The sequence below is a fragment of the Tursiops truncatus genome, chromosome 14 (assembly GCF_011762595.2).
Source record: "Tursiops truncatus isolate mTurTru1 chromosome 14, mTurTru1.mat.Y, whole genome shotgun sequence".
In the NCBI taxonomy this organism is placed as follows: Eukaryota; Metazoa; Chordata; class Mammalia; order Artiodactyla; family Delphinidae; genus Tursiops; species Tursiops truncatus.
In genome coordinates, this window is record NC_047047.1 from 14,748,928 (window position 1) to 14,767,752 (window position 18,825).

At 38.1% G+C, this 18,825-nt stretch overlaps 1 protein-coding gene across 1 annotated transcript in view; it reads right to left on the bottom strand.

Moving 5' to 3' along the window:
- DNAH6 (dynein axonemal heavy chain 6) overlaps positions 1 to 18,825 on the bottom strand; it is a 291,734-nt gene that overhangs the window by 50,830 nt on the left and 222,079 nt on the right. The window contains exons 61-63 of the mRNA XM_019942077.3: positions 17,004 to 17,237; positions 13,133 to 13,268; positions 4,191 to 4,360 (exon numbers count right to left, since the gene is read on the bottom strand). Of these exons, the coding sequence (XP_019797636.2) occupies positions 4,191 to 4,360; positions 13,133 to 13,268; positions 17,004 to 17,237 (540 nt within the window). The remainder of the gene's footprint in view (positions 1 to 4,190; positions 4,361 to 13,132; positions 13,269 to 17,003; positions 17,238 to 18,825) is intronic.

The window sequence follows — 18,825 nt, forward strand, 5'->3', positions numbered from 1 at the left end:
AAAATAGCACTACTGTATGATCCAGCACTCACAATTCTGGGTCTTTATGCTAAGAAAATGTAAACACTAACTTGAAAAGATATATGCACCCCATGTTAACTACAGTACTTTTTACAATAGCTAGGTCATGGAAACAACCTGTGTCCATCAATGGATAAATGAATAAAGAAAATGTGGTATATATATGTACACACACAATAGAATATTATTCAGGCATGAAAAAGAATGAAATCTTGCCATTTGCAACAACATGAATGGGCCTTGAGGGCATTATACTAAGTGAAATAAGTCAGACAGAGAAAAATAAATATATTACCTCTCTTATATGTGTAGTCTTAAGAACAGCAACAACAACAACAAACTCCTAGATACAGAGAACAGATTGGTGGTTGCCAGAGAGGGGAAAATGGGTGCAGAGGATGAAAAGGTTAAAAAAAAAAAAAAAGTGTGTGTGTGTGTTTGTGTGTGTGTGTGTGTGTGTGTGTGAGAGAGAGAGAGAGAGAGAGAGAGAGAAAGAGAACGAACTTCATTTCCTAAGATCGGAATTCTTAACCTAGAATTATAAAATCATATGTAGGAGAGCATTCATGCATTTTCTAAGAAGGCCTGCAACTATCATTATATTCTTCAAAGGGTCCAAGTGAAAAAAAGAATCCCTGCCCTCAGGCTGACCTGCAGCCTGTGGCTGGGAAGGGTGGGCAAGTATCCCTTGTGAAGCCCCTTTGCTTCTATCAAAGCCTAGGTGGTGCCCAAGGGGAGTGACTCCGCCCACTTCCGGTTCAGGGCTTGATTCCATTTCCCATTCTATTTATTTCATATTTGCTCCCATGAGCAGCAGCTCTGACCACAGCCTGAAGGCCTGTCTCTGAGCTCTTCTAGGCCCTTCTCCTCTGGGACCCTCTTCTCCCAGTAGGCCCTCCCTCCAGTCCCTGCTAGGCTTCCCCAGCCAGGGTACTACTCCACGTCTAGCTGCTGCTCACCCCTTACCTCCCCACCAAATTGGATGTTGGTTTGACACAGGAAATGATTTATATGAGAAGTTGAGAATATCACCCCTTCAAAGAGATTCTCCTTGGTTCCCACCCTAAACTAGCTTTCACTCTATTACTTTTACTGAAACTTCCCATTCATGTCCTTCCAAGAACTTTTTGCAAATGGAAAATATTTTATTCTTTTTTTCCCCCTCTCTCTCACTAGAATGTGAGCCCATGGGAATATGGACTTTGAATTTTTTCTTTTTCACAATTGTAGCCTCAGTGCCTAGAATACAATAATTACTTACCAAGGTAATTGTTAAATGTTCTATGAACAGAAGCTAAGAGAAAGTTACCAGTCTTCAAATATTGGAAGGTGACTCTCAGGTCTTTCCTGAGTCTGGTCTTCTCTGGACCAGAGAAATGGGAATGCTGGCTGGGAGACAAGGCCTCACAGCAGGTGGGATCTTGCATGGACATAGCCGACCAGCATCTCTTCTCCAGGAAATCTTCCAGTAGTCATATTTTTACTGTATGATGCAATTTCCCTATCCATAGCTGACTGGACCAGGGGTAAAACTTAAGTCAAGCTGGACCAATCAGAATCTCTCTCTTAAGAATTTGAAACTAGAGGAACAGTTTATAGTTGAGAGCTGAGTGCTGATAATTGCAATACTACAGAACTATGTTCATTGAACTGCCCAGATTATTACTCTTCCTGAAGCGTGATTAATTGGCTTTTCCTTGAAAGAGGAAATGAGCTACCCCCCAGTATCTTTTAATTTTAATAAATCATTTTTTTCTTAAACTTATTAAGTTTACTCTCTATGGTTGTAACCTAAAGAACCTAAGCTCATACACAGAGACACAGAACCTGAAAAAACAACAATTTCCTATAGTCTAGAATTTTCTAGCACATGTCTTAATCTTTAAAACTCCTTCTTCTTTGGGGCACCTGCCACTTAGTCATCCTTCATTCTTGTCAGCATCCAACCTGGTAGCCACTGTCCCATATTCACTGAAGACTTTCCATCTGCTCATAGCTTTCCTCTCCATTCATGTCTGTTCCAATGATTTATCAACTGTGTCTCACCATCTGGGGTGACACAACCCAGGTTCAGGGTCCATAAGGCCATCCCACACCCTAACACCACAGTTCCTTGACCTCTAACTCTAATGCAGATCATCTCATCACTTCCTCAGTCACCCACACCCATGGCTACCCTCAGGACATTGTCATCACTTAGAACTGCTCATCAGAAATTTTAAGTTCAACTTTGATCACAATCTCTCCCATCCTTCTAGCTGTGCTACTCCTCTAGTCCAACTACATTTGCTTCCAAAGAAACTTTCAAGGTTTTTCCTCTTCTCCCAGTCTGTAAGCTCCTTCTTAGATCTCTCCTCGTTTATAGAACTACTTTTACCAACAGTCTCAATGGCTTTTTATCCTCTATTCATCTATTGTAATTATTGGTAGCCCAGGTTGACCCCACAGCCTTTCAGTGTTCCTACAGAGATGGCAGAAAATCCTACAGCATAGCCTCAATATTTCCCAGCTATGCTTTGGCTTTCTCCAGCGAGTTTTCTTTCTCTCATTTCTCATAGGAACATCCTCCATTCATTCATTCTGTTGATAACTTGCTGTACCGAAACTCTATACTTCTTTGGTTTCCACGTCACTTCTTTCTCCTGGTGTTCTTCTTGCCCCTCTGCCTCTTCCTTCTCATGGGTTCTTCATCCTTTCTCTCTGCCCTTTCAAAGTTGGTGCTTCTCAGGGTTTCATCCTTTGCCCACTTGTCCTCTTATTCTATTATTCCTCTACCATTTTAACAACTCCTGTGGTTTTACTTTCCAACACAATGCTGATGATTCCCCAATCTCTATTTCTAAGCCATATTTCTCTCTAGATTTTTTTTTTTTTTTTTTTTTTTTTTTGTGGTACGCGGGCCTCTCACTGTTGTGGCCTCTCCTGTTGCAGAGCACAGGGTCCAGACGCGCAGGCTCAGCGGCCATGGCTCACGGGCCCAGCCGCTCCACGGCATGTGGGATCTTCCCAGATCAGGGCACGAACCCACATCCCCTGCATAAGCAGGTGGACTCTCAACCACTGCACCACCAGGGAAGCCCTCTCTCTAGAGTTTTATAACCAGATATTAATTGGTCTCCATACTACTATACACTCTGATACTGGTGGACACTGCAGACTCAGTGACATCTTTCTCTGACATGTTTTTCCTTTCACATTTGCTTAGTTGTTGATACAACCATCCCCTTTGGCACCCATGCAGAAACTAGGAGCAACACAGTTGCCCCATCTCCACATTCCCCTCCATCTTTTTAATCTACTACCTCTATCCTAATTCAGTTTGCCATAACTTAAAAAAAAATTTTTATTGGAGCATAGTTGATTTACAATGTTGTGTTAGTTTCAGGTGTACAGCAAAGTGCTATATATATATATATATATATACACCTATCTCTCTCTATATATATCCATTCTTTTTCAGATTCTTTTCTCATATAGGTTATTACAGAATATTGAGTAGAGTTCCCTGTGCTATACAGCAGGTCCTCTTTGGTAACCATAAGTTTGATTTCAAGATATGTGAGTTTTTCTGTTTTGTAAATAAGTTCATTTGTATCATTTTTTAAATTAGATTCCACATATAAGCAATATCATATGATATTTGTCTTTGTCTGATCTCACTTAGTATGATAATCTCTAGGTCTATCCATCTTGCTGCAAATGGCATTATTTTGTTCTTTTTTTATGCAGACTGCTGTAATTTCTTATATAAACTACATCAACCATCTTCAAACTGGTCTTGGTAACTATGGTGTTTTTCTCTTCAAATGCCTTCTTCCCATTGCTGCCAAGATCTGAAAGGCCCATCAATCCCCTGTTAATGCTGTCCAGCAGATCCCTGCCCTCTCTAGCAGAGAGCACAAGTTTCCCATGGCACACACCAGGGAAGGCCCACCAGGTTCCTGGCTGGCTCTCCAACCTTATCTTTCATCATTTTCTGTATAAAACATTATGTTCTATTAATAACAAAGTCTCTATTTCTTATTAATAACACAGAGTCACAAACCACCTCCCAAACTTGGCCATTGCTACTCTCTAAACAAATCTACTTCAGTCCATGAATCATAACTGGCTGGTGAGCTTTAGTAGAAGTAATTATAACACAGTTCTTTAATGAAAAAATCTCCTACCTTTTCTTCTTTACAGCATTTAATAAGAATTAGCTTATGGAAATAACTTAATTCTGGACACCAAAAATTATGGTTTGTGGGCACCCTTTCTGTTGTCATGAGTTGATCATCCTCCTTTATTTTAGAATAGGCTTCCCATTCAGGTGGGTTAAGATAAGTCTCAAAAGATCCTGGAAACACAATTTAAAAATATGCTTTAATTAAAGTTGCTTTGACTTTGATATTAAATAAATATATTTGGTAATTAAAAAATCTCTACATTTACCATTAGCTTTTTACATTACCACAAATGTAAATATATTTAATCTCCCCCTACCCAACCTAATTAAAAAATAGTGAATTTAAAATTGGATCAGAAAATGAATTCAAACCACTTAACAAAAGGCAAAGCTAAAACAAATGACAGAGAAGTTAAAAATAAAAGGATGCATAGAGATATATCAATCATATGTGAGCAAAAACAAACACCTGCCATGATAAGAGTAACACTGGATATCTTAAAATTCAAGGCAAATATAATTAAATGGGATGAAATTGTTCAAGTTATATTAATTAAAATACAAACCCGATAATAAAAACACAATAAAATAAACCTATATGTGTCAGACAATAGCATAAAAATACATCAAACCATCACTGCTGAAGGCAGAAGAAAAAGCAGAAAAACATATTAATGATAGGAAATAACACAACTGTCAGTCTGTGACAGATAAAGCAAATTAAAAATTCTGGTATAAATAATTTTTACCATATAAATAATATATGAATTGACATTGCTACAACTTTATGCCCTAATAAACAGAACACATTGCCCTCAACCCCCCTGGAATATTTATAAGAAATGGGCTTGCATCTCACATGAGGCTTAGGATTCTAGTTAGCCCTTACTCTGATTATAACATGTAGTAAGAATTAGCATTGAAATTCCTGCAGAGTGAGAGGGCAGACAGCAGAAGCAAGAAGAACTACAGTTCTGCAGCATGTGGAACAAAACCCACATTCACAGAAAGACAGACAAAATGAAAAGGCAGAGGACTGTGTACCAGCTGAAGGAACAAGATAAAACCCCAGAAAAACAACTAAATTAAGTGGAGATAGGCAACCCTCCAGAAAAAGAATTCAGAATAATGATAGTGAAGATGATGCAGGACCTTGGAAAAAGAATGAAGGCAAAGATCGAGAAGATGCAAGAAATGTTTAACAAAGACCTTGAAGAATTAAAGAACAAACAAACAGAGATGAACAATACAATAACTGAAGTGAAAAATACACTAGTAGGAATCAATAGAAGAATAACTGAGGCAGAAGAACAGATAAGTGACTTGGAAGACAGAAAGGTGGAATTGACTGCTGTGGAATGAATAAAGAAGAAAGAATGAAAAGAAATGAAGACAGCCTAAGAGACCACTGGGATAACATTAAACATATGAACATTCGCATTATAGGGATCCCAGAAGGAGAAGAGAGAGAAAAAGGACCCAAGAAAATATTTGAAGAGATTATAGTCAAAAACGTTCTTAACATGGGAAAGGAAATAGCCACCAAAGTCCAGGAAGTGCAGAGAGTCCCAGGCAGGATAAACCCAAGGAGAAACGTGCCGAGACACATAGTAATCAAACTGATAAAAATTAAAGACAAAGAAAAATTATTGAAAGCCACAAGGAAAAAATGACAAATAACATACAAGGGAACTCCTACAAGGTTAACAGCTGATTTCTCAGCAGAAACTCTACAAGCCAGAAGGGAGTGGCATGATATATTTAAAGTGATGAAAGGGAAGAACCTACAACCAAGATTACTCTACCCAGTAAGGATCTCATTCACATTCACCAGAGAAATCAAAAGCTTTACAGACAAGCAGGAGTTAAGAGAATTCAGCACCACAAACCAGCTCTACAACAAACGCCAAAGGAACTTCTTTAAGTGGGAAACACAAGAGAAGAAAAGGACCTACAAAAACAAACCCCAAACAATTAAGAAAATGGTAATAGGAACATACATATCGATAATTACCTTAAATGTGAATGGATTAAATGCTCCAACCAAAAGTTACAAGCTCACTGAATGGATACAACAACGAGACCCATATATATGCTGCCTACAAGAGACCCACTTCAGACCTAGGGACACATACAGACTGAAAGCGAGGGAGTGGAAAAAGATATTCCATACAAATGGAAATCAAAAGAAAGCTGGAGTAGCAATTCTCATATCAGGCAAAATAGACTTTAAAATAAAGAATGTTACAAGAGACAAGGAAGGACACTACATAATGATCAAGGGATCAATCCAAGAAGAAGATATAACAATTATAAATATATATACACCCAACATAGGGGCACCTCAATACAGAAGGTAAATGCTAACAGCTATAAAAGAGGAAATCAACAGTAACACAATAATAGTGGACGACTTTAACACCTCATTTACACCAATGGACAGATCATCCAGACAGAAAGTTAATAAGGAAACACAAGCCTTAAGTGACACATTAGACCAGACAGATTTAATTGATATTTCTAGGACATTCCATCCAAAAACAGCAGATTACACTTTCTTCTCAAATGCACACGGAACATTTTCCAGGATAGATCACATCTTGGGTCACAAATCGAGCCTCGGTAAATTTAAGAAAATTGAAATCATATTAAGCAACTTTTCCAATCACAACACTATGAGATTAGAAATCAATTACAGGGAAAAAGCATTAAAAACACAAACACATGGAGATTAGACAATATGTTACTAAAAACCAAGAGATCACTGAAGAAATCAAAGAGGAAATAAAAAAAAACCTAGAGACAAATGACAAAGAAAACACAACAATCTAAAACCTATAGGATGCAGCAAAAGCAGCTCTAAGAGGGAAGTTTATAGCAATACAATCCTACCTCAAGAAACAAGAAAAATCTCAAATAAACAATCTAATCTTACACCTAAAGGAACTAGAGAAAGATGAATTAACAACACCCAAAGTTAGTAGGTGAAAAGAAATCATAAAGATCAGAGCAGAAATAAATGAAATAGAAATGAAGAAAACAGTAGCAAAGATCAATAAAACTAAAAGCTGCTTCTTGAGAAGATAAACAAAATTGATAAACCTTTAGCCAGACTCATGAAGAAAAAAAGGGAGAGGGCTCAAATCAATACAATTAGAAATGAAAAGGAGAAATTACAATGGAAACTTCAGAAATATGAAGCATCATAAGAGACTGCTACAAGCAACTCTATGCCAATAAAATGGACAACCTGGAAGAAATGGAAAAATTCTTAGAAAGGTATAAGCTCCTAAGACTGAACCAGGTAGAAATAGAAAATATGAACAGATCAATCACAAGTAATGAAATTGAAACTGTGATTAAAAATCTTTCAGCAAACAAAAGTTCTGGACCAGATGGCTTCACAGGTGAATTTTATCAAACATTTAGAGAAGAGCTTACACCCGTCCTTCTCAAACTCTTCCAAAAACTTTCAGAGGAAGGAACACTCCCAAACTCATTCTATGAGGCCACCATCACCCAGATAACAAAACCAGACAGATATACTACAAAAAAAGAAAACTACAGACCAATATCACTGATGAATATAGATGCAAAAATCCTCAATGAACTACTAGCAAACAGAATCCAACAACACATTAAAAGGATCATACACCATGTTCAAGTGGGACTTATCACAGGGATGCAAGGATTCTTCAATATATGCAAATCAATCAGTGTGATACACCACATTAACAAATTAAGGAATAAAAACCACATCTCAATAGATGCAGAAAAAGCTTTTGACAAAATTCAACACTGATTTATGATAAAAACTCTCCAGAAAGTGGGCATAAAGGGAACCTACCTCAACATAATAAAGGCCATATACGACAAACCCACAGCAAACATCATTCTCAATGGTGAAAAACTGAAAGCATTTCAACTAAGACCACAAACAAGAGAAGGATGTCCACTCTCACTACTATTATTCAACATAGTTTTGGAAGTTTTAGCCACGGCAATCAGAGAAGAAAAAGAAATAAAAGGAATACAAATTGGAGAAGAAGAAGTAAAACTGTCACTGTTTGAAGATGACACGATACTATACAGAGAGAATCCTGAAGATGTCACCAGAAAACTACTAGAGCTAATCAATGAATTCGGTAGAGTTGCAGGATACAAAATTAATGCACAGAAATCTCTTGCATTGCTATACACTAACAATGAAAGATCAGAAAGAGAAATTAAGCAAACAATCCCATTCACCATCACAAGAAAAAGAATAAAATACCTGGGGATAAACCTACCTAAGGAGGTAAAATATCTGCACTCAGAAAACAATAAGACACTGATGAAGGAAATCAAAGATGACACAAACGGATAGATATACGATGTTCTTGGATTGGAAGAATCAATATTGTGAAAATGACTATATTACCCAAAGCAATATACAGATTCAATGCAGTCCTTATCAAATTACCAATGGCATTTTTTACAGAACTAGAACAAAAAATCTTAAAATTTGTATGGAAACACAAAAGACCCTGAATAGCCAAAGCCATCTTGAGGGAAAAAAACGGAGCTGGAGGAATCAGACTCCCTGACTTCAGACTATACTACAAAGCTACAGTAATCAAGACAATATGGTACTGGCACAAAAACAGAAATATAGATCAATGGAGCAGGATAGAAAGCTCAGAGATAAACCCACGCACCTATTGTCAACTAATCTATGACAAAGGAGGCAAGGATACACAATGGAGAAAAGACAGCCTCTTCAATAACTGGTGCTGGGAAAACTGAACAGTTACATGTGAAAGAATGAAATTAGAACACTCCCTAACACCATACACAAAAATAAACTCAAAATGGAGGAAAACATAAGAAGAACACTCTTTGACATAAATCACAGCAAGATTTTTTTTGACCCACCTCCTAGAGTAATGGAAATAAAACCAAAAATAAACAAATGGGTACCTAATGAAACTTAAAAGCTTTTGCACAGCAAAGGAAACTATAAACAGAACGAAAAGACAACCCTCAGAATGGGAGAAATTATTTGCAAAGGAATCAACAGACAAAGGATTAATCTCCAAAATATATAAACAGCTCATGTAGCTCAATATTAAAAATACAAACAACCCAATCAAAAAATGGGCAGAAGACCTAAATAGATATCTTTCTGAAGAAGACATACAGATGGCCAAGAGGCACATGAAAAGCTGCTCAACATCACTAATTATTAGAGAAATGTAAATTAAAACTACAATGAGGTATCACCTCACACTGGTTAGAATGGCCATCATCAGAAAATCTACAAATAACAAATGCTGGAGAGGGTGTGGAGAAAAGCCACTTGCACTGCTGGTGGGAATGTAAATTGATACAGCTACTATGGAGAACAGTATGGAGGTTCTTTAAAAAACTAAGAATTACCATGTGACCTAGCAATCCCACCCTATGCTTATACCCAGAGAAAACCATAATTCCCAAAGACACATGCACCCTAATGTTCACTGTAGCACTATTTACAATAGCCAGGTCATGGAAGCAAGCTAAATGCCCATCGACAGACGAATGGATAAAGAAGATGTGGTACATATACACAATGGAATATTACTCAGCCATAAAAAGGAACGAAATTGGGTCATTTGTAGAGACGTGGATGGACCTAGAGACTGTCATACAGAGTGAAGTAAGTCAGAAAGAGAAAAACAAATATCGTATATTAATGCATATATGTGGAATCTAGAAAAGTGGTACAGATGAACCAGTTTTCAAGGCAGAAAGAGACACAGATGTAGAGAACAAATGTATGGACAACAAGTGGGGAAAGCGGGGTGGTAGTGGTGGTGGTGGGATGAATTGGGAGGTTGGGATTGACATATATACACTAATATGTATAAAATAGATAACTAATACTGAACATGGGAAAAAAATAAAGAAATGATTTTAAAAAAAGAAAAAAAAGAAAGGCAACCTACTGAATGGGAGGAAAAAAAAAAAGAAATTCCTGCAGGTGCAGGGAGCACAGTACGGTGTAAGCCCCCCAGCAAACCAGCACAACCATCTAGTGATGAAACAGGCTGCTGCGGTTGAACATTAGGCAAAATAGTTGGCTTCCATGGCGGGCTAGGAAACCACTTTCCCCAGCTGGTCTACTGGGACTCTCCTCTGAGGGCCTAACAATAGCAACCACAGAGCTGGTGACAGTTTAAAATGTAGTGACACTTAAGACCATGGCCCTGGAGCCATGGAGTATGTACCTCTGCAAGACTTCTAATTTCTATATGAAATATACACAATTACATGGTATGAGACCACAGGGCACAGCATACCACAGTGTTTTCTAGTTGAAAGTGGATGCTTTATTCTGAGGACCAGGTAGTAGAACCACTTATTCCAAAAGGACTTCTTTTCTCTTCAGGTTCTCATTACTGGTATAATCACCAGGGCTTTGACTAACAAGACATGATAATTTAAAATTATAACTCTCAACTAATAGGACATGAAGCACTTAGAAACCATCAAAGACACAAGATTGAGGCAATTAGGAAGCCTTTGAAGGTAAGAGTGGCATTGAAATTAATTATTAAACTTAACCTGCAAAGATCCAAAGCTCAGTTTTAGAACACAAGCCATCCTATGACATGTACAAACCTTCACCATTCTGCAGGATTTCCAGAATCAACCTTGAAATTTAACAAATGAAAGCAGGATGGTTGTTTTAAATTACTAATATTTTGGTCCCAGTTGACAGGAATAACATGGTGCCTTTTGTCCAAACACGACGAGTTGTTCCCAGAATTACTTAACCTTTCAGCCTCTACCTCTTCCCACTTTCTTTGCTTCTGTGTTTATGAGGATCCATCTAGCCTTTTTTGCTTCAGATCTGTCCCTAACTGTCCATCACTAGGCTTCTCCTATAAGTATTTTTTCTTTTGTGTTCTACTTCTAGCTACCTTGTTTAACTGGTCCACAATATAGAAACATAATTTTTATTTGATTTATTTATTGAAGAGTATTTTATTTTTTCTAGTCTTTATTTAGAAATCAAATGAACATATTAGGATCCCAGAAATTCTGGTTCATGTAGCTTTTAAACCACCGCACTTACTAGGTATATTCAGGTAAATAAACATTCATATGAGAAGTAGAAGAATAATTACTAAAAATAGCAATAGGGCTTCCCTGGAGGCGCAGTGGTTGGGAGTCCGCCTGCCTATGCAGGGGACAGGGGTTCGTGCTCCAGTCCGGGAGGGTCCCGCGTGCCGCGGAGCGGCTGGGCCCGTGGGCCGTGGCCGCTGGGCCTGCGCGTCTGGGGCCTGTGCTCCGCGGCGGGAGGGACTGCGGCGGTGAGAGGCCCGCGTACCGCAAAAAAAAAAAAAAAAGCAATAGAACACAGAACTTCAAATCAGTACAGGGGAAATAAAAAAAAGAATGTGGACAATTCACTTGAAGGCAAGAAAGAAGAAATAAAAATGAAGCAAAGTAAAAGCCTGCCATGGGAAAAATCCCTACAAAATAAGATGATAGATGTAAATCCAAATAGATCAGGATTCTTCAGCCCTGCCACTACTGCCATTTGGGGCCAAGTGGTCATTTGTTGTGGAGGGTTGTTCTGAGCATTGTAGGATGTTTAGTCACATCTCTGGTTTCTACCTACTAGATACCTGCAGCACCACCCCAGTCATGGCAACCAATAATGTCTTCAGATGTTGTTGAATGTCCCCTGGGGAACAAAATCTTCCATAGTTGAGAGCCACTGAAATAGATCAATAACCATCCTTACAATAATTGGATTAAAACTTGCCTGTTTAAAAAGAGAGACTCTCACATTGCTCAAAACAGCAAAATCCAACTAAAGATACACCGAAAACATGACGATGACACAAAAGACTTGAAGAGGAAGAGTGTAGAAATATATAAAGGGGGAATACTAATGAAGATAATCCTGCTGTAACAATATTAACCTTAGAAAATATATTTTAAGGCAAAAAGCACTATTCAGGGTAAAGAGGAATATTATTTAATAAAAAAGGAATAATTTGCTAGAAAGAGAGTAATCCTAAATGCATTTATAATTAACAGCATCAGTTCCACAAGATATAATGGGAGAAATTCCAGAATTACAAAGAGAAATTGTCAATCATAGTGGTGAGCCTTACAGATTTAGTATAAAAGACAGTAAAATAAACACCACAATTAATAGGTTTGAACTAAAGATTACATATCTTTAGTTCAAAAGATTACATATCTTTTGCATCCAAGAAAAGACACACATGGAACATTTTACATAAACTGAAGTATAAATAAATTACAAACAAGTTCATGCAAACCATGAATATAATTTCTACAATGTAAGTAAATTATAAACAATAAAAAGATAGCACCCCCAAATCGTAAATGCGTTTGAATTAAAAAGTATACTTTTAGAATCAAAAGGGCTACAGAGTAAAACTTTTGGGGAAAAAGTAACATAAAATGTTATAATTAGAGCAGGCATAACCTCTGGGGAAGAGGGAAAGGGTCCTATGAAGGAGTATAAGGGGATTCTGTGATGCTGGTACTGGTCTATTTCTTGACTTGGGTGGTGGCTCATAAGTATAGTCGGTTTTTGATAATCAAATTGCTGATTCTGATTTGTGTACTTTTCCATATGTATGTTATCCGTCAATAAAAAGTTAAAAAAAAAAAGTATGGGATGCAGCTAAAGCAATACCTAGAGGTAAATGCATCTTTTTAAAATGGGTATAATAGTAAACATGAAATATTGAAAATTCATGGACCAAGCATTCAACTCAAGAAATTGGGAAAACAAGTAATTCACAATTTCTTAATAATGAAGACATTTCCTAGTGAAAAATATTGATATTGCAGAAGAGGTTAAAGGAGACCTTAAAGTTAGGATTCACAAGCTTGTTTACAACCCCATATAGCAGAGCCTTTTTGACGTCTTACCTATGCGTATGGAAATAGGATGTAACACTATGTATTGTGTAAGTCCTTTAAAAACTGGAAATTCTTCTTCTAAGTCACAGCATGCGAACCACATGGCAGTAAGCAGCCAGGGAACTTCAGGCTTAGGTGGGCGTTCCTATAGGAAGACAGAAAGAACAGAAAGTTGTCACAAAGACAACCACAGAATATGCTTTCACCTTGTCTAAGTGAAAAATCAAGCTCTAATAGAATGTTAAAAATAACCATTTACCCAGGACAAGTATAAGATATAGTGAGATAGAAATGGTGTTGAGTCAATTCTATTTGTTGGCCTTTGAACAGAAGTACAGCTGATGAAACTTTTCATGTTGACATATGCAGAGAGCAGTTGATCTGGTGAAAGGTTAAAATAACATCTGTAAAGTCTACTTCTAGCCTGTCCTCCAATATGTCACACCAGTCTCTCCCCATCCCTCAAATATTCTTATATTAATGATTTTTTCCTAGAGAACTAGTTTTTAAATCCAGTTCCCAGATGTTCTCACCTCTAGGAGATAGGAAAAGTTGAGTAGTATAGCAAAATCAGTAGCAAGACAAGTGAACATCTCATTCCAGCTGGGCTAAGTGTGTATACGTCTAATCATTTCATATATTCCCAGAAATTTCTGGGAAAAGTATTGTGCCATCTGGCAATATTCCATGAAGCCTTTGCATGTGGCTAAACAGTTTAAAAAGAGACAGGAAAACAGCTGTGATTGTAGACTGAAACTTGTTCTTTGAAAATTTCATGAATATTTGCCTGAGGTTTTATACCACATTTTTAAATGGCTTTATTGAGATACAATTCATATACCATGCAATTCACCCATTTAAAGCATACAATCCAATGTATTTTAGTAAATTCACAGTTATGTGTAACCATGACCACAGTCAATTTTAGAACATTTCATCTCCTCAAAAACCCCCATGTATCCTTTAGCAGTTCCCCTCCCATCTGCCCATGCCCTCTAGCCCTAAGAAACTGAAACTAGTTCTTTGAAAATTTAGTACTTTGAAACAAAACTTTGAAAGTTTGGTGCTGCTTTCTGTCTCTACCCATTTGCCTCTTCTGAATACTTCATATAAATCAAATTTTATAATATGTGGTCTTTTGTGGCTGATTTCTTTCACTTAGCTTAATGTTTTCAAGGTTTATTCATGTTGTGGTATGTATCAGTACTTCATTCCTCTTTATGATTGAATGATATTCTGTTGTTATGGATATACCACATTTTGTTTACCTGCTCATCAGTTGATGGACTGGCTTGCTTTAACCATTTTGGCTATTACAAATAGTGCTGCTATGAATATTCATGTCTAAGTTTTTGTGTGAAGCTATGTTTTCATTTCTCTTTGATATATACCTAGGAGTGGAATTGCTGGATCATGTGGTAATTCTACATTTAATTGCTTGAGGAGCTGCCAGACTGTTTTCCAAAGCAGTTGCACCATTTTTCATGTTTGTTAGCAGTTTATGAGGGTTCTGATTTGTCCACATGTTCACCAACACTTAGTATTATCTGTCTTTTGATTCTAGCCATTCTAGTGGGTGTGAATGGCATCTCCTTATCATTTTGATTTGCATTTCCCTGATAAATAATGAGGTCAGACATCTTTTCATGTGCTTATGTATATATTTGGAGAAATATCTATTCAGGTCCTTTGGCTATTTCTAAGTTGGGTTGTCTTTATTATGGATTCATAAGAATTCTTTATCTATTCTAAATACAAATCCTGTAACATCTTAATGTTTTCGAGGTTTATTCATGTTGTAGTATGTATCAGTACATCCTTGTCAAATCAGTTGACCATAGACTCATGGCTTTATTTCTGGACTTTCACATTTGATTCCATTTACCCATATGTCTATCCTTATGCTAATATGTTGCTGTCTTGATTACTGCCGCTTTGTAGTAAGCTTTGGGATTTAGATCTCTTGTAATCCTGTATGAATTTTAGGATCAGTTTGGCAATTGCTGAAAAGAAACCAGTTAGAATTTTGATAGGGATATCACTGAATCTGTAGATCAGTGTGTGGAGTATTGCCATCCTAACAATATTAAGTCTCCAATCCATGAACATGGGATGTTTTCCTATTGATTTAGGTCCTCTGATTTCTTTCAGCCTGTTTTGTAGTTTTCAGAGTATAAGTTTGAACTTCTTTTGTTAAATTTATTTCTAAGTATTTTATTATTATTGATGCCATTGTAAATGGAATTGTTAGTTTCACTTTATATTGTTCATAGCAAATGTAAAGAAATCCAAATTAATTTTGTACGTTGATCCTGTATCCTGCAACCTTGCTGAGCTTGTTTATTAATTCTAATAGTTTTTTTTTAAAGTAAATTCCTTAGTGTTTTCTATGTACAAAATCATGTCATCTGCAAATAGAGATAGTTTTACTTCTTCCTTTCCAATCTGGATGCCTTTCATTTCATTCTCTTGTGTATCTGTCCTGGCAAGAATTTCCAGTACAATGTTGAAAAGAAGTGGTGAGAGCAAACATCCTTCTTGTTTCTGATCCTTGGTGGAATGCATCCAGGCTTTCACTATTAAGTATGATGTTAGCTGTGGGTTTTTGTGTATGCTCTTTATCTGGTTGAAGAAGTTCTCTTTTATTTCATTTGTTAAGTGTTTTTATGATTATTAGTTATGTGATTCTGGAAAGGTCTTTAACCTCTCTGAGCCTTTGCTTGAAAAACCTGTAAACACAGCTGTTAACAAGAATACTGTGAAGGAAGAAGGGTGACAATGCCGGGAAGGGCTTAGCTGAGTGACTGACCAATAGTAACAGAGTGAGGTGGGTAAGAGGGCAAGCTCTACAGACTTGACTGCAAGGGTTTGAATCCTGGTTCCAAACCCTAATAAGTGTGTGATCATGATGAGTTACATCATCTCTTTGTGCCTAATTAACTTATCTTCAGACTAGAGATAAAATTAGGAACTCACCCAACAGGAATACTGAAATAAATAAATGAGTAGATATACATAAAACACATAGAAAACCCTATATAACTATTAACTGTGATTATGAAGTTAAGACAGTGTTAAGCAAGGATTAACAGAATATGTATGTATACGGGGTGGGTGGGGGTCAGGAAAGAAGGACCATCTGGTGTAGAGGTCTTCTTTGGGCTTGTCCTGGGAGTGCAGGGTGCTGAGAGTCAAATGAAAGCACAAAGTCCAATGTCCCAGTGTTACTCTGAGGCTCAAATACTGGCAAACAGATGCAGGTGTCAGGTCTGTAGGGGCCAAGGGTAGGGCTCGAGATTGAAGACAGAGCCAAGAGTTTAGAGCTGGACTGGATGGACTTGCAGGCAAGAGTTGGGGGACTGTGCCTCAGTTCTGTGGGTCACCAGGTCTGTGGTACATGGGTGAGTTAGGCCAATTTGAGGGGCTGGGGCAATTTAGACAAATATTATGGTATGACAGAAGTCAACAATCAAGTTCTAGTCCTTCCCGTGCTTTATAATGAAAGATGGGTCCAGGCAAGAGGGGGTCATTGTTTCACAAACAGTGTGGCCAGATCTGTGAATTACAACTTTTATTGGATTTCAACTCTTCCCATTTGTAAGATGGTCAACTTTTCAAAACATGTCCCCATCTACTAGTTCACTGGTTACTCCCAACATCTCTTTTCTACAGGTGAGGACATCGCTGCACAAAGAGGTCAAATGTTACCAACATTATATAGTGACTAAAGACAGAACTAAATTATAGTCTGGGTCCCTGACCCCTAGCAGGCCACACAGCTGAATGTATAACCTTCAGCCACCAGAGTCACCGTGGAGCATTGGTAGGTGCTTGTGGGCTCTATCTAATAACATTCACAATCTAATCTTGACACAGATACCTTTTCCAATCCTGCAGAACCTCGGAGAAAGAAATTCCATTCAGCATCAGTTAAGCTTCCTTGCTGACGCATGATCTCAACACAGAGCATAAAGCTGTAGACGAGTTTATGTTGTTCAAAAAGTCCTCTCGAGACATTGACATAAGCCGTTAGGAGAGTCTGTTCTAGTAGAATTTCCATGCGCTGCTGTAGATCATCTGTCCTCACAGAGGTTTCGATTGTTGTATTGAACAACTGTGAAAGAGAACTCTATCAGTGTCTCTGAGTTAATTCAATTTCATGGAGGAAAAAATATCCCTGCTCCTCACCCTGACTGCCCCAAATTCAGTGAGTAAATAGCAGCACAGGTGGTGAATACTGTACCATGAAAAAGTCCAGAATTCATCCCAAATTGACACATTTATATGTAATATTTATTTTGTGCACTCCTCTTTCTCTCCCCATTTTCCAGAAATGGACCAGTGCCAAATTCTTGACTATTGAAAAGGCATAATATTGACTTTGGACAGAAAATGCAAAATAAAGGTGAGCTGGCAAAACGAGTTTCTCATATCCTCAACTCACATTTGATAATCACTTTGGATGCGAGGTGTAAGGACTAGGTAAGGTCATGCCCTCTTCTTGGCATTTTCCTAAGATAATTCTTAGGGTGTGGGAAGAACGTGTAAGAATTTTCTTTGAAATTTAAGAGGAACCAGCTTTAAAGAAGACTTCCACCCTGCTTCCCACCTGGAAATTTTGGGAACAGGCCTCCTCCCCAAAAGGTGACTCACATTACAAGGATATCAGGAAGGCAGCAGAGATGGTGGCATGGAAGGCTCAGGTGAGAGGGATAGAGGCAGCCCCACCCATTTCCTGCCACTTCCAAGTAGCACAAGGGCAGGGGGAGGGGAGATCCAGAAATTCCCAAGGGTCTTGAGCTGTGTGACAAATCTGAGCAGAGCCTGAACTCAGGGGCTTGCCTGCAAGTCATGGCCAAGGGGATCTTGCAGCAGAGACTGGGGTCTCATGAGGGATGAGAGGACCATGCTTATGGCTTCGGCCTTGAGGATCCACAGCACAAGGGGCAAAGGTGCCAGGTGAGGAAGGGCTGCCCAATTCATTGGTCACCTTGAGAGGGATCGAGATGCATTGCTCATGGCGAGATCAGACAGATTGAAGCAGATTGGACACTGGAGACCAACTGAGGGCCAAGGCAGATCAAGGTCAAGAACCGTGCTTCACAAGCCCCTAAAAATGCTGCACTGTCCTTGTGCAGGCCTCCTTGTACCACCCCCAACTCATTCTGCTAACAGGGTGGAGCACAAGGGGAAAGGATCTGACTGTCTGTCTCCTCACCCAAAGATAGGCCTCCATTCCCTAAAATTAAAAGGGCTTGGAGGAAGCATTCACTTATTCTAGAGAACTGGGAAAGCCTTGTTAATTCTCTGGAAAGTTTGGTCAACAAAGAATAATGGAGTTGTTACTTTAATACACTTAGAAGCAAAGAGTTTTCTTTAAGAACCTGACAAGAGGCAGAGAGTTTAAAGTCCAGTGAAGACCTCGTAAGTTCGGTGCCAAAATAAAACATGGCGAATCTTGACACACTCTAAATAACTTTAGTGTGAAATGGAATTATGGATGGGTTTGGTAGAGGATGTCCTGGTCAGGGCTGTCACCTACAATTGTGTTTTGGGTTTCTAGTTTCCCTTCCAAATAGCAAAACTCCAGTGTTTTGATGATTCATCCTATAACCCTTTTTCTGTTGGCTCAAGATATTTTCAGGGCATCTTCATTTTTAATTCTTGAAGGAGATTTTTAAAACCTTGAAAAGCATGAATTC